Source organism: Vitis riparia, chromosome 12, assembly GCF_004353265.1.
Source record: "Vitis riparia cultivar Riparia Gloire de Montpellier isolate 1030 chromosome 12, EGFV_Vit.rip_1.0, whole genome shotgun sequence".
Classification (NCBI taxonomy): domain Eukaryota; kingdom Viridiplantae; phylum Streptophyta; class Magnoliopsida; order Vitales; family Vitaceae; genus Vitis; species Vitis riparia.
In genome coordinates, this window is record NC_048442.1 from 22,723,868 (window position 1) to 22,738,038 (window position 14,171).

The 14,171-nt window shown below is 36.2% G+C and overlaps 1 protein-coding gene across 1 annotated transcript; it reads right to left on the minus strand.

Moving 5' to 3' along the window:
• Positions 1-3,538: 3,538 nt before the first annotated feature.
• On the minus strand, positions 3,539-11,457 carry LOC117926525 (two-pore potassium channel 3-like). The gene is given in 3 exon segments (XM_034845643.1): positions 3,539-3,755; positions 10,489-10,511; positions 10,513-11,457. Coding segments are annotated over 3 exon segments (1,107 nt in total). The 5' UTR covers positions 11,452-11,457; the 3' UTR covers positions 3,539-3,610.
• Positions 11,458-14,171: the final 2,714 nt, after the last annotated feature.

Below are 14,171 nucleotides of genomic sequence, written 5' to 3' on the forward strand. Positions count from 1 at the left end.
ATGAGAGACGAGTAGAGTATGAGCTTTCGTCTTGTGGAACATGATACAGGGGTAAGGGTCGTTCCCGAGGCAGCTCATTATGCATATCAGGGGCGACCCTTGTAGTTCCAGGGTACACTGCCTCTGGGTTAAGCCTAGAATTTGCTCATTGGCCTCTCGACCGTTGGTCGTGAGGAGGTCCTGAGGATGAAACCTGGATCCATAACACATCGTTGTCTTCTCTAAGTCTCCTTGTTTCTCGGAGCATGGCTTGCATTTGTCGTTCGCTTTCCAGCTGTCGTCTTCCCATGGTTTCACACCATTCAAAATAGCCTTCATCTCCCCTGACTGACGAACGACTCTTGGAATTCTCACAGATGGTGCCAATGTTGAGGGCTCGGGTTACCGGGTCCACTACAGATGCTAGATAGACGCGTCTTCTCAATTGAAGATGATACTTCCTTCATTTGACATGCAAAAGATGTCCGGACAGGGGGTCCAAGCACACCCTCCGATGGTTTTGTTAGCTTTTATCTCTAACATTTTGATATTCTCACTTGGGCCCTCATCTTTTGGGAAAGAATGCTTACCTTCTTTTACTATGTGAGAGCCTTTTATAGTGCTAGGAGTTTTGTCCCTTTTAATGGTGGGAAGACTTTTTGGCTTGTCATGATGGTGCTAAGAGGGTGGCAGAGCCATCATTATCCTGCAGGCGGTTGTAAGAGATTATGGAAGGGATGACTTGCCGTCATCTTTGTTTTTTCGCTCTGTAGGCGGCGCGGTGCAGGTCGTGACAGGTTGCCTAAAGTGACCCAGGAGGGTCCAGTCGAGCATGCTTTTAGTAGTATGAATAATGATGGCCCGCGAAACGCGGTCAAGACTTTTGTCTGAGACGCTAGCATTGGGTCTGGACAAGAGAGTGTGGATAGCATGCTGGTCCCATGGTCATCCGGATGAAGAGTTGAAAGTGCCACGTGCCCCATGAGGAAAATCCAGACAGAGGGTTGGACGCGCCACGTGTCCAATGGAGGAGTGCTCTGTGAGGCTGCCACATGTGCGTTTAGGGGTGGTCCCTACAATGTTACAAAGAAAGCGTAGATTTAGAGCCCGTTTGGTAGTGATTTTAGTAAGCTCTTTTAATATTTTTAATACTTGAAAATTTTCATCATTTAAGTATTAGAAATGTTAAAAACGCTTTATAGAATTACTCCTAATCACACTCTTACAGTGATTCTGAAAAGTATTTTTGGTCTTTCTAATGTTTGAAATTTTTTATTTTTTAAGTATTAGAAATGCTAAAAACACTTTTGAAAATCATTATCAAACACACTCTTAATAATACATATAAATAATAGAATTTATAAAAAGAAGAAAATAATAATTGAACCAACAATTCATTAATTTTCATTTTTTATCATTATGTTCTATGTAGTAGTTTGAATTTACGGAATCATCATGTTTACATAAACCATCACCTAATTCGATTGGATTGGGAGCTAATAGCCAAGGGCAATTCCTTCGATCTAGTCCTAGCTAGTAAATATCAAATTTGATTTGCATTTGTGTACATCAATCAACATAAATTGAGTCAAAGTAAACTTTAGCATACCCATGCACTTGCTTTATCAGAATCCATGGGTTGAAAGGCCTTTAACCTCCCTTATTAAGGTGTTTTTAAGAGGGAACACTTTTTTCATATCCAATAGAACCTTTTAGACACATGATGGCCAAGAGAAAAGATCTAGGGCCTAATTGATCCAAGTAACGACAACACATACAATAAAGAGTGATTCATGTAAAACTGAAGAGCTCCCTGACTTACCTAGAGGGATCAACCATGAAAAGCATTAGTGGTATTCAACCCATCTTGTTAAATAAGGGATAAAAATCAAGAGGTGATAAGGTAGATATTAGAGGCATGAAGAAACATAGCTGACCATGTTGACTAAGTAAAGAAAACACTTCAAAGGCTCGTAGCTAGGTTAGGACTAGTAACAAGCAAATGAGAGGAATTAAATATAATGCTATGAGGGTTACCCCTAACCACATAGAAAGTGGCTCTTTAAAACATGGTCTCAATGTGGGTAAGAGGGTGCCTTAATCCAGAGATAATAGGAGAAGGAATCTACACAAGTAACCCTTCTGTTTAGAGGCTAATTGAAGCTAGCGACCTAAGATAAATGTGAGGAGAAAATAGTTCACATAGCCAAGGAAGCAAGTGTTGCACAAAGAACTATAGGATGTTAGGTCGTGGTTCCACAAAATCCAATCATGGATTTTGATATCAATAAATCAATTCATTAAAAGGTAAAAAATCAAGCCAAGGATACAAGACCATGTACCAAGGAAAGAACTTTAAGTTAAATTTTATTTCTTAGGTCTTTGTGCATGCAAGTTAAGGTACACTAAGGATTGCATTCACATCTCTAAATCACATTGTTGTTTAATTACTTAAAACCTCATTCAATTTACTCTTAAATTGGTTTAAAATTCTTAAAGATTAGATGAAGAGTGAGACTAAAGAAGACAAACTAATTGAAAGAACTATTTTAATTAGTTTTCAAAATTTGTTTTCAATCTTACCTAACTAGTCCCTCGACTAATTATAGCTTAAAAAAACAAAATCAAATTGGGAAATCAAGGGAGGTTCATTTCAGCTTGTAAATCCTATTTAAATCTTTTTTGAATATTTTTCAGTTGTTTTCAGTTGTGTTCACTTGTTTTTTGAGATCTATTTTTTTTAAAATTATATAAATATGAAAAACGATTAAAAATAAAGTCCTACATATAAAAATTATTTTAGAATGCATTTAAAAACATAAAGAATAAGTTAAAAACATTTCAGATTTTCAAACGAGCTTTTGTTTTACAAAACATCATAGAATAGTTTTCAAAAACCATTCTCGAAAAACTATTTGGATGAAGCTTCCAAGACACAATATTACCAATTGATTCTTTCACAGGAAGACGACTACCATGACAATAATGTATATATTTCATTTTTTTTTCTGTGACAAAATTGTACAAATATGTAATTGAATTTGCAGAAATTTTCTCAAGCCCTTCATGCATGGTTTTACTTGAATATAAAAACCCTGCAATTTATGTACTTGTTTTCTAGCATGTCTTCAAAGATGAGTGAAGATTATTGTGTTTTATTACCCATATTATCCGTGAGTTGTCTGATGGAAGTTCAGAAATGCTAGGACAGCCAAGTAATTGAACTCATTGAAATTGAGGTAAAGAAATTAGCTGTTCTTTGACCATATGATATGTAAAATAACTAGTTGTGATGAAATTGTATAAATGCTAAGAGTGCAAAGTGGTTGAACTTTTATTAAAATTGAGGACAAGAAATGAATCTTTTGAAATAATACAACTACTCCTTCCAAAAGCAAAGCAATCTACATGCAGGAACTTTTACTAGCATATAATATACAATCTTGGTTACTAGATGGATATGATGGACCTGTTGTAAATTTGAAATTGATAAAATTATGTAAAAATAATGTTGTATGGTCCAGTCCTTCAACTTTGTACAAAGTGTAGAGCTCTAAGTTGAGGCTGTTGCCAAAGTGAGATCTAGATAATATTACACTTTCTTTTTTCCAATTGGAAACCAGTGGTTGAATCAATCACTAGCCATGAGATCAGCAATAGTAATTTTGCCACAATTGGTGTGGTCTAGTGAATCAAACTGTTTGGTGATCAACAGGATGTCTTTCTCTGATATCTTTCCCATCTCCTTTAGCTTGTATATGACAAACTCAGATTTGCTGCAACAGTGGAATATTCGAATCAATGTTAAAATAGTTTCAAGAAAATAATGAACAATATGAATAAATTTGTTTTCTATTGTCTTTTCATCTCTTTTAGTTTTCACTTTTTTACTAGTAAAATTATAAACTGTAAATGTCTCTAATCTTATGCTGTTATGACTGAATTCTCTCTCCTTTCTTCCCATATGCCCTTGCAATGGTCAATAAGATACTGGAAAGGTCCTTGAGGTTGTCAGTTATATTGTGTTAGGACTCTTTTCTTTTCAGATCCTGAAAGTAGATTTCCTAAGCAGTCCACAATATGCCTTTTGATAGTCAATGAAGACCACTTATCATTTCATATCTGATGTCTATAACGGAAGCATCCTCAAATCAAGAAAATCTCTCAAATCAAGCAACAAAAATGACTGCAGATTTTTAGCCTTCATTCAAGGATGTAACAACCTTTATTTTCTTTGTAACCGATAGCCTTAATTCTAGAAAACTTACTTAGAATAGCCCTTATTAACGTGTATTTATTTTCTCATACAATCTCTTGTAAAAGTGTAATATTTTTCAAACAGAGTAGTAATACATTATTGAGAAATTCTCAAACTTCATCATGGTATTAGAGTAGCCTTCCTCTCATGAGAACTCGATCCCCAACTTTGAAAACACCCACCATCTGATTTCCACTCCACCATCCCCAACCGATATTTCTCTCATTGCTCTCAACATCTCTACTTAAATAAATGAAAAACTCACACCATCAATCTTTCCTCAATGGCGTGCCTAGTTTGAAGCCCTCCTAATTGGCTACAATCTACTTGATTATGTCACAAGTGACAATCCTCCTCCTCCTCCAAGTGATTCCTCCACTACCAATCCACAGAAAACCCACTGGATAAGACAAGATAAACTTATCCTCAGTGCCATTTTGGCATCCACCACCTCCACAATCACCCCATTCATTTCCTCTGCACAAACATCACAACAGCATGACAAAAATTGCATACCATATATGCGAGCAAATCTCATACTCGGGCCATGCAATTGAAGGTGGAACTCACAATGATTAAGAAAGGGAATCAGACAATTCAAGAATACCTGCACATTGTCAAGGCTCTTGCTGATGAAATCTCCCTCATCGATCATCCCATTGCAGATGATGATCTCACCTTGTACATTCTCAATGGACTGGGCAGTGATTTTCGAGAAATCGTGGTACCTATACGAGCAAGGGAAAAACCACTTGCGTTCGAGGAATTGCATGATCTGCTCGTAGGCCATGATGTCTACCTCTAACGCCTTGAAACCACCACACATCAATTGGTTGCGTTGGCCAACTACTCCAATCGGCGTCCTACTTCTTCATCCGGCGACCAACACTCTAAAGGTAACTTTAAAAATGGGTATGGCTGAAATGGGGGTTCCTCACACCAAGAAATCCAATGGGCAGCGCAAATACACTTCAAAGTGCTAAATCTGTGATGAACTGGGCCACATTGCAAAACATTGTCCACGTCTGCGCTTTGTTGAGCCCACTACCAATTATGTTGCCACTTCACCTGCAACAAACCCAAAATGGCTTATTGATTATGGAACTTCACACAACATTACTAGTGATTTAGCCAATTTATCTATTCACTTTGAGTACGACGACATTGATGAAGGTGTCATAGGTGATGGTTCAAGTTTGCATGTCTCACACGTTGGCTCATTGGTTCTCAAATCACCCACATGCACTTTTCATTTAAATGATACTCTTTGTGTTCCTAATATTCGCAAAAATCTCATTTTTGTCCATCACTTCACCTCACAAAACAATGTTTTTGTTGAATTTCATCCCTTGTTTTTCCTTGTTAAGGACAAGATCACGGGGGTGGTTCTACTCAAAGATGCGTGTGAAAATGGCGTTTACACTCTCCTAGATTTACTGGTGCAAGGTTCTCCAAAAATGGTTGCCAATGTGCATGAACGGACATCAATCAATGGGTGGCACAACCGTCTTGGACATTCATCTCAAAAAATAGTTCATCACTTTGTTAAGAATTTTTCTCTTCCAATAATACAAGAAGAACATAGTTCTCATCTTTGTACCTCTTGTTCTATTACTAAAGCGCACAAACAACCATTTTGGATCAATAGCCTTCAAAGTTATGCACCTCTTGATTTAATTTATACTGATGTTTGGGGTCCCTCAAATATAATTGGTATTGATGGATCACGGTATTATTTGATTTTGGTTGACCATTTTACAAAGTATATTTGGTTTTATCCAATGGAAACCAAATCTCAAGTAAGCATGATATTTCCTCAATTTAAACATCTCGTTGAAAATCGATTTCAATCAAAAATCAAAAGTATCTACTCGAATAATGGTGGTGAATTTGTTGCCTTAAAAAAGTATTTTTCTATACATGACATAAGTCATTACACCACAGCTCCGCACACACCACAACAAAATGGTGTATCCGAGCGTCGTCATCGTCATTTGGTAGAAATGGGTCTTACCCTTTTACATGATGCTTCTTTACCTCTCTCATATTGGCCTCATGTCTTTTTAACAACTACTTACCTTATCAACAGATAGCCAACCCCTCTCCTACATAACAAATCCCTTTTTGAAGCATTATTTCATCAGCCCCCGACTATCGTAAACTAAAAAAATTCAAGTATCTATGTTTTCCTTTCACCAAGCCTTATAACACACATAAGTTGCAGCCCAAGGCAACACCATGTTTGTTTATAGGCTATTCTCCAACCCAGAATGCGTATAAATGTCTTGACCCACAAGCCCATAAACTATATTTATCTAGGCACGTTCTGTTTGATGAAAGTCAAACCCATCATCTCTTTCGTTCAGTCGACACACAGGTACCAACCATGTCCATTTCGCCTGCGCCACCTGTGCCGCTCACACTTTTGCCGCAACCACCGCTAGTGCCAACGAGAGGTAACGCCATTTTCGCCTCATCTCCAGGTAACTGCCTCAACTCCTCTTCTTCTCTTTTTCGAGATATGCAATCCCTAAATTCATGCCCTAATTCCTCTCAATCACATGAACACTTGCACTCTAACTCAAATTCACACACTAATCTACTCTCAGAACCCATGGTTGTTCATGATGACCATCACAGTGACCTTCCACTGCCTTATTCTCACCGCATCCACACCATAACCACTCGATCAATGAATAACATTCATAAGCCCAAACAGTTCAATTCCGTGACCAAACACCCACTCTCACCAACCATTGAACCAACGTGTGTAGGCCAAACACTTCGTGAACCTCACTGGGGACATGCTATGTCAGATGAGCTTACTGCTCTCATACGTCATGGCACTTGGGATCTTATTTCCCCGCCCAAAAATTGTAATCCTGTTGGGTGCAAATGGGTATTCCATGTGTAACGAAACTCGAATGGTTCAGTTGACCGCTTCAAAGCGAGACTTGTTGCTAAAGGATTTAATCAACGAGAAGGGTTAGATTACAAAGAAACCTTCAGCCTAGTTGTAAAACCTGCAACCATTAGGACTGTCTTGATAGTGGCTGTAATGTAGAGGTGGTCATTAAGACAGTTAGATGTTAACAACGCTTTTTTGCATGGTGACTTGATTGAGACTGTGTATATGACACAACCACTAGGATTCAAAGATGTCAACAAGCCAAATCATGTGTGCAGGTTACGTAAGGCTATCTATGGCCTTAAATAGGCCCCAAGAGCTTGGTATTCAGCTCTTAAACTGGCACTTATGGGTCTTGGTTTTCAAATTCCAAAGCTGACTCATCTTTTTTTATCTATTGCCAGAACTCTGTCATACACTATTTATTAGTATATGTGGATGATTTGGTTATCACTGACAATAATTTGTGCTTTGTGTCTGAGATTGTTGCACAACTTGGTAATTAGTTTTCCTTAAAGGACATGGGACAACCCAACTTTTTCTTGTGAATGGAGGTTATTTCTACAAAATCTGGGTTTTTTTTTGTCTCAACATAAATATATTTGAGACCTATTGTCTAAAACCAATATGATTGGTGCTAAAGATGTCTCAACCCCATTGTCCACCACCACGTCCCTCAAATTGGTTGATGGTACTTCATCTACCAATAGTACAGAGTTTCGAAGTGTCATTGGTGCTCTTCAATACCTGTCCCTCACTAGACCGGATATCTCATTCTCTGTAAATAAACTTTCTCAGTTTATGCATAAGCCTATGGTGACACATTTGACAGCTGCAAAGCGACTTCTTCGCTATTTAAAGCACACTATATTTCATAGACTTCACATAAAAAAAAAAAAAAAAAAAAAATCTAGCTTTGAACTCATTACATATTTTGATGCGGATTGGGCGGGCAACTATGATGATCGGACCTCCACCTCCGCATATGTCTCATTTCTTGGTGTCAATCCTATCTCCTGGAGTTCAAAGAAGCAAAGGGCAGTGACACGTTCATCCACTGAAGTAGAATATAGAGCCTTTGCCAATGCAGCCTCCGAGATGTCAGGGTTTCTCTCATTATTCAAGGAACTAGGTCTGCCTTTATCTGGACAACCCAAGCTGCTCTGTGATAATTTGGGTGCAATTCACCTCAGTTTTAATCCAGTCCAGCACTCTCGAATGAAACACATTCAGATTGACCTTCATTTTTTCTGAGATATGGTTCAAAGTGGCGTTCTAAATGTTCATCATGTTAACACCCAGGACCAGCTTGTTGATTTTCTCACAAAAGGCCTCTCACGCCAAAGGACATAAATTTTAAGGGACAAGATTCGCTTAGCCTATGGCAGCTCCATCTTGCGGGGGTGTATAACGGAAGTATCCTCAAATGAAGAAAATCCCTCAAATCAGGCAACAAAAATGACTGCAGATTTTTAGCCTTCATTCAAGGATGTAACAACCTTTATTTTCCTTGTAACCGATAGCCTTAATTCTAGGAAACTTACTTAGAATAACCTTTGTTAACATGTATTTATTTTCTCATACAATCTCTTGTAAAAGTGTAATATTTTTCAAACAGAATAGTAATACATTATTGAGAAATTCTCAAACTTCATTAATGTCCTTGCCATGAAACCAAACTTGTGTTATAAAGATTTTTGCTCTGTGCCTAAATCTGGACCACTCTCCCATTGTATAGCATGCACCATAAACGTCACTTAGGATATCAATATTCTTAAAACTTTTCTTCCACAGTTAGCATGTCTACTTTTTAAAAGTTGTTCTTAAACACTAATGAGCCAGGACCGTTTGACATTAGACTTCTGGCCCCATAAATACCACTCAGGATATCTCATTTGATCCCATATCAATATAGTTGAAAATTTTCCTTCACAGTTAGCGTCTCTACTCTTTTAAAGTTGTTCTCAAACACTCTAATGAGCAAAGACCATTCAGTCTTAGACTTCGTTTGAAATATCATTGGGTCAATATGGATCTTTCTTGTATTGATCCTCAATATTTTAAATTTTTGCCCGGATTCCACTAGGAAATGATGTTTGGGGATCCCACATGTAAATTTTCTTTGCATTCTTGGGTTTGCTTGCATAGTTCTCCTGACACTCATTAGTTGATCATTATATTGTTCACTTTCTCTTTTATCTCAGTCCCATATATGCTCACTCACAATTTTGAGATACGGTGGGCTTGTCATGGGCAGGATTTGATGTATGCGATTCTAGCATGGTTCCTAGCTTCCATATTCACCCCCATACATATTCCATCCATCATTATAACTTGCTTGTGTTTTTGTACATGATAGTTCCAATTTTAAATCAATAGTAGCAACAACATCAATTTCTTTCTATCCTATTTAAAATCTTGATAGTTTGTGAACTTCTGTAGTTTCTTTCCTATTTAAAAGCTTGATAATTACTTTGCAAAATTTTGTTTTATAATCTATGCCATGTTACCCATGTTGTCTGATATTAGTTTTTGTATCCATGTTGTTAGTTGTGTTAGCTTTTTTCCTATAATGTGTAGCTATATATAATTATATTCGTGTAAATATTATTTAAGGGTATCAATTGATAGGTAGGTGAATCAATTGATTGAGCATCCAAGAGTCTTATGTATGAAAGACTCAAATTATAAATGGGGAGTTAGAAAATTTAATTTATATGAATGTCGTGTTACAATTTTTGTAACCCCATCATTATGAAATTTATTTTGTACATTATGTTTATGAGTAATAGAGGAAAAGGAAAAAGTATAATCTATGCAATTATAGAGATGTATTCAAATTAATAACTCATTAATTTGTATATAATGAATGTAAATAATGAGTATAACTCTTATATAGTCTTTGATGGGAAGACTACAAGATGTACAACTTTTTATAAATTAAGGTCCCAAGCCACATTCTCATTCTTATGTCCTTTTGTTATTTTATTTTTAACAACATACACCACACAAGTGACCCATCCACCTTGACAATACAATTCATAAGGTGACTCAATTTAACTTCAAAAATGTTATTGGTATCATGGATCAAGGTAAGAATATGATAATTATTTTAGTACTTATATTTATTTTGTTTTATACATCCAAAATTGTTTTTTAAAATAATTATTTCCGCGTAAAATTTATAAAAGTTTGGTTAACAAGCTGATGTTGAATCTTTAGTTCTAAGCCCCAGTTGTAGGTAGTAGCTTTTTATTGGTTGCAACCACTGCGTAAGATTGTAAAATTTGAATGAACATGCCAATTTCATCATAAAACCAATAGTTAGAAAAATGAGGCATACCTGATTGATCCATCATTATCAAGGTTCTGCAGCCACTAAACCTGCAAGAATCAGCTTCTCAAGAACCGATTTCGCAATCCTTCGATTCCTCCTGTCAATGCTCAGCTCAGTGAGGTAGAGAAAAGCCCTAGCAACAGCCAATGTGCTTACCAATAGCCAAATTATTGCAAAGCACCTGCCCGCCAATGTTTCAAATGCATAATCCCCATATCCTACTGTTGTCACTGATGTTACCGATAGGTAAACACTATCAACCCAAGTCAGATCCTCCAAAAGATGTATTCCAATTGTCCCCACAGCAATGCAAACAATCACAACAGCCAATGCCAAAACCACTTTGATTCTTATCCTTATTCTTCCCTTTTCTGGGTCTATCATATATGTCTGTATCATTGCATGGCATTGGTTCAGATCTACAGTGCTCATCATAACTGCCTCTTGCCTGTCAAGAACATAGGTGAGCAGACCATTGAGCAAAAAATGGATGAAACCAAAGCCAACTAAGATGAAAACACAAGTGAACATCTTGGTAAATGTCGTGTCTGGAACAATATCTCCATAACCAATTGTGCAGAGAGTGACGACAGAAAAATACAAGGCGTCCACTGGTTTTACAGTGAGATGGCCCTTGAAACTTCCACTTTTCAGGCAAATAATTACAATTCCAACTATTCCATACAAAATGACCCAGATGAAGGCTTGCCTGACGATTAGAGGCATTGATTTTTGGGAAGGTCTCGGGTCCTCCTTGGCGTCAGTAAACACAGAAGGAGCAGAGTGTGAGCGGCGGGGGAGATTTCTCTTCCTGTTTAAGTTTGAAATGAGGTCAACAAAGAAAGAAGTGGGTGTTGTGGTGGTAATACGGGCAGTCGGGTCAAGAATGCTGGAGGCAAACTCTCTCCTGGGAGATGGTCTGCTTGACTCCCCTACCTCTGCTTGTCTGGAGAGAAGGGCCTCATCCATGGTGAATCCACGTGATATGAATTAAGTCCACAAACTCTTGCTGTCCTAGACTTCTAATTTAATTTTTCTTTTTTGGTTTTACTTTCCTAGATTGAAAGATGACACTCAACTACAAGTCAAAATTGATAAGACAATAATGAACACTAGTTTTGGTTCTGGTAGGTTGGCCAGCTAAGAGTCAAATGTGACAACCCCCACACACATTCTCTCTTCAAAACCCATCAGATTTCATGATTCACCTTTTTTTTTGGAGCGGTGAGGATTCAACAGCACCCTTAGAATCTTAATTTGTGGTTAGTTCTTGCAAATTTGGGACTGTTTTTCCATATAGTAATCACCGTTCAACTATAATATTTCAAATGTAAACATAAAATTAGTAAGCTAGCAAGTAACATTTGAGTAATAGTAGGTAAAACTAAGTCATCTAATGTCTAAGAATATAATCCCCACAATGTCACTTCTCCATCCTCCCACACAAGGGTTGTAGAAAAATTCCTGTTTAAGAAGTGACCCATTGCATGCAAAGGATGGTGGAGTTGACCGTCCTATCTTTTGTCAATGATAGAGAAGATCTCTTTGTACTTATTCTATTTGTAGCTTCATATATGTACCCATGGTTTTCTTTCATTGTTAGCAAATCAAAGAACATTAACAAGAAGACCCACCACCTTAAGAATATACACAATGTGGTTCCAAAATGAAGACATTAAAACAATTTTTGACACATGGTTTCCCTTTGCTTCTTTTGCCTATTTACTAGCCAATCACTTGTAAAAAAGTGAACATTAATCTCAAATTGCGCATTTGAATGTGGATATTTTGTAGGGTAAGAAATCATGTAGCAAATTGAGTTACGTCTAACCTAAACCAATTCCATTTGCTTAGTGAACTCTTTCATCATATTTAACACACCCACATGATTATACAAGAACCCATTCAATGGGCCACATTAAGGAGAAGAATATTGTCCAAGTAAAATTGATGATGGATCTAATTATGTAATAGCAGGTAAATTTTTTTTTAATCAAGTTCTTTAGGTTTTATTTGTATCATTTAAACATTATATTATAACTTATTGTTTATCATTTTTATTTATTATGTTTTTTTTTGTTCAAAATTTAAATAGGGAAGTTCTTAGAAGCAAAAAACAACCACATTTGACATCTTGTACAACTTATTGTATGGATCTCATTTTAGAAGATAGTGAGAAACTTACTACAATGAAGAGGACTTTAACAAGATCCATTTCATTGAACAAGAATTGGTTGAGTCATGCATAACTTGATTTGAAATATGTTTTCTTACCCTACAAAGTTTCCACATGCAAAAACACAATTTGAGATTGATGTTCACTTTTAACAAGTGGTTACCTAGAAAATGCAAAGTTTTTATTAAAGTGGGGTTCAATGACTGATTTTGAAGAGGGGGAGACAATTTGGAGGATATTGAAGGGTATGATGATGAGATGAAGGGTTATCAATCTAAGTCTTGTCAGAAGTTTTGACAAATTTAATTTTAGTGATGATTATGATGATGATGTCAAACACTTCTCTAGGATGTTTTTTGAAAATTTAATAGTGTTGATTGTTGAAGATTGCGTTTATATTGATTAAGTATTGAATAGGTAAATATATTTATACTCTTCATTGCTTTACTATAGTCAAACTATTGCCTTATTTTTCGCCTTTTGCCTTGGACTAAATGGTGTCCTATTGCCTTGACATTGCATTTTTCATTGGACAACACTGCTTGTAACATGTTTTGGCACTGGTATTCACTCTTATTTAAGTCTCTTTATAAAGTAGGATAATGCATGCATAATGTCCTAGAACAATTGAATTAAAAACTTGTTTGATTCATAGAGCCAACAGAACAGCCTGTAATTGACAGGATAGGAGAAAAGTGATTTGTTGTTATAATGGAATTATCTTGAAATTGGGAGACTAGGCTCAGCCTATACTAGATACTCCTATATGCTTTAACTTAAAGACTACATTCTGTCCATTAGAATACTCCCTCTTGTATGATTGGTTTTTCTAATTTGAAATTCTGCAAATAAGCTGGTCCATAATTACTTCATCATGTTTATTCTTGTGCTTTTGGTTGGGATGTGGATCTGAACCTTTGTAAATATGCTAGATAGCCTACGAGAACTCCTAATCCACTTACCAAATAATGTCTGTGGGCTAGTGTCTGGATACCATTGTTTCATGGTTAAGAACATGTTTGAATACCCATTGTTTCATGGTTAAGAACATGTTTGATAGTAATTTTAAGAAGTATTTTTAATTTTTTTAATACTTTTTATTTTTTATCATTTATGTGTTAAATAGACGAAAACGTTTTTTAGAATCATTACCAAACACAACTTAAGTGTCACAACATGAGATAGTCCGACTAGGCAAGATGTGAACTACACTAAAGTCTTACATGCCATAACAATATGAAATGTGGTTATTGGACATCGGTTTGAAAACTTTTCAAATTTCTCATATATTATAAATTTTATTCTCTTTAAAGTTTGAAAATTTTTCTCTTCTTTTGTCATTTTCTATTTTTTTTTTGAAAATTTTCTCTTCAACTCTTTCAATGGGTTTTGTCTAACAATGTTATCAGTTTGAGATTTTTTTTTAATCCACAAATTTCTTGCTCAAATTAATTCATTCATGTTCTTATTTTTATTGAAAAGCTCTTATATTAAAGGAAAAAAGTATTTAAAC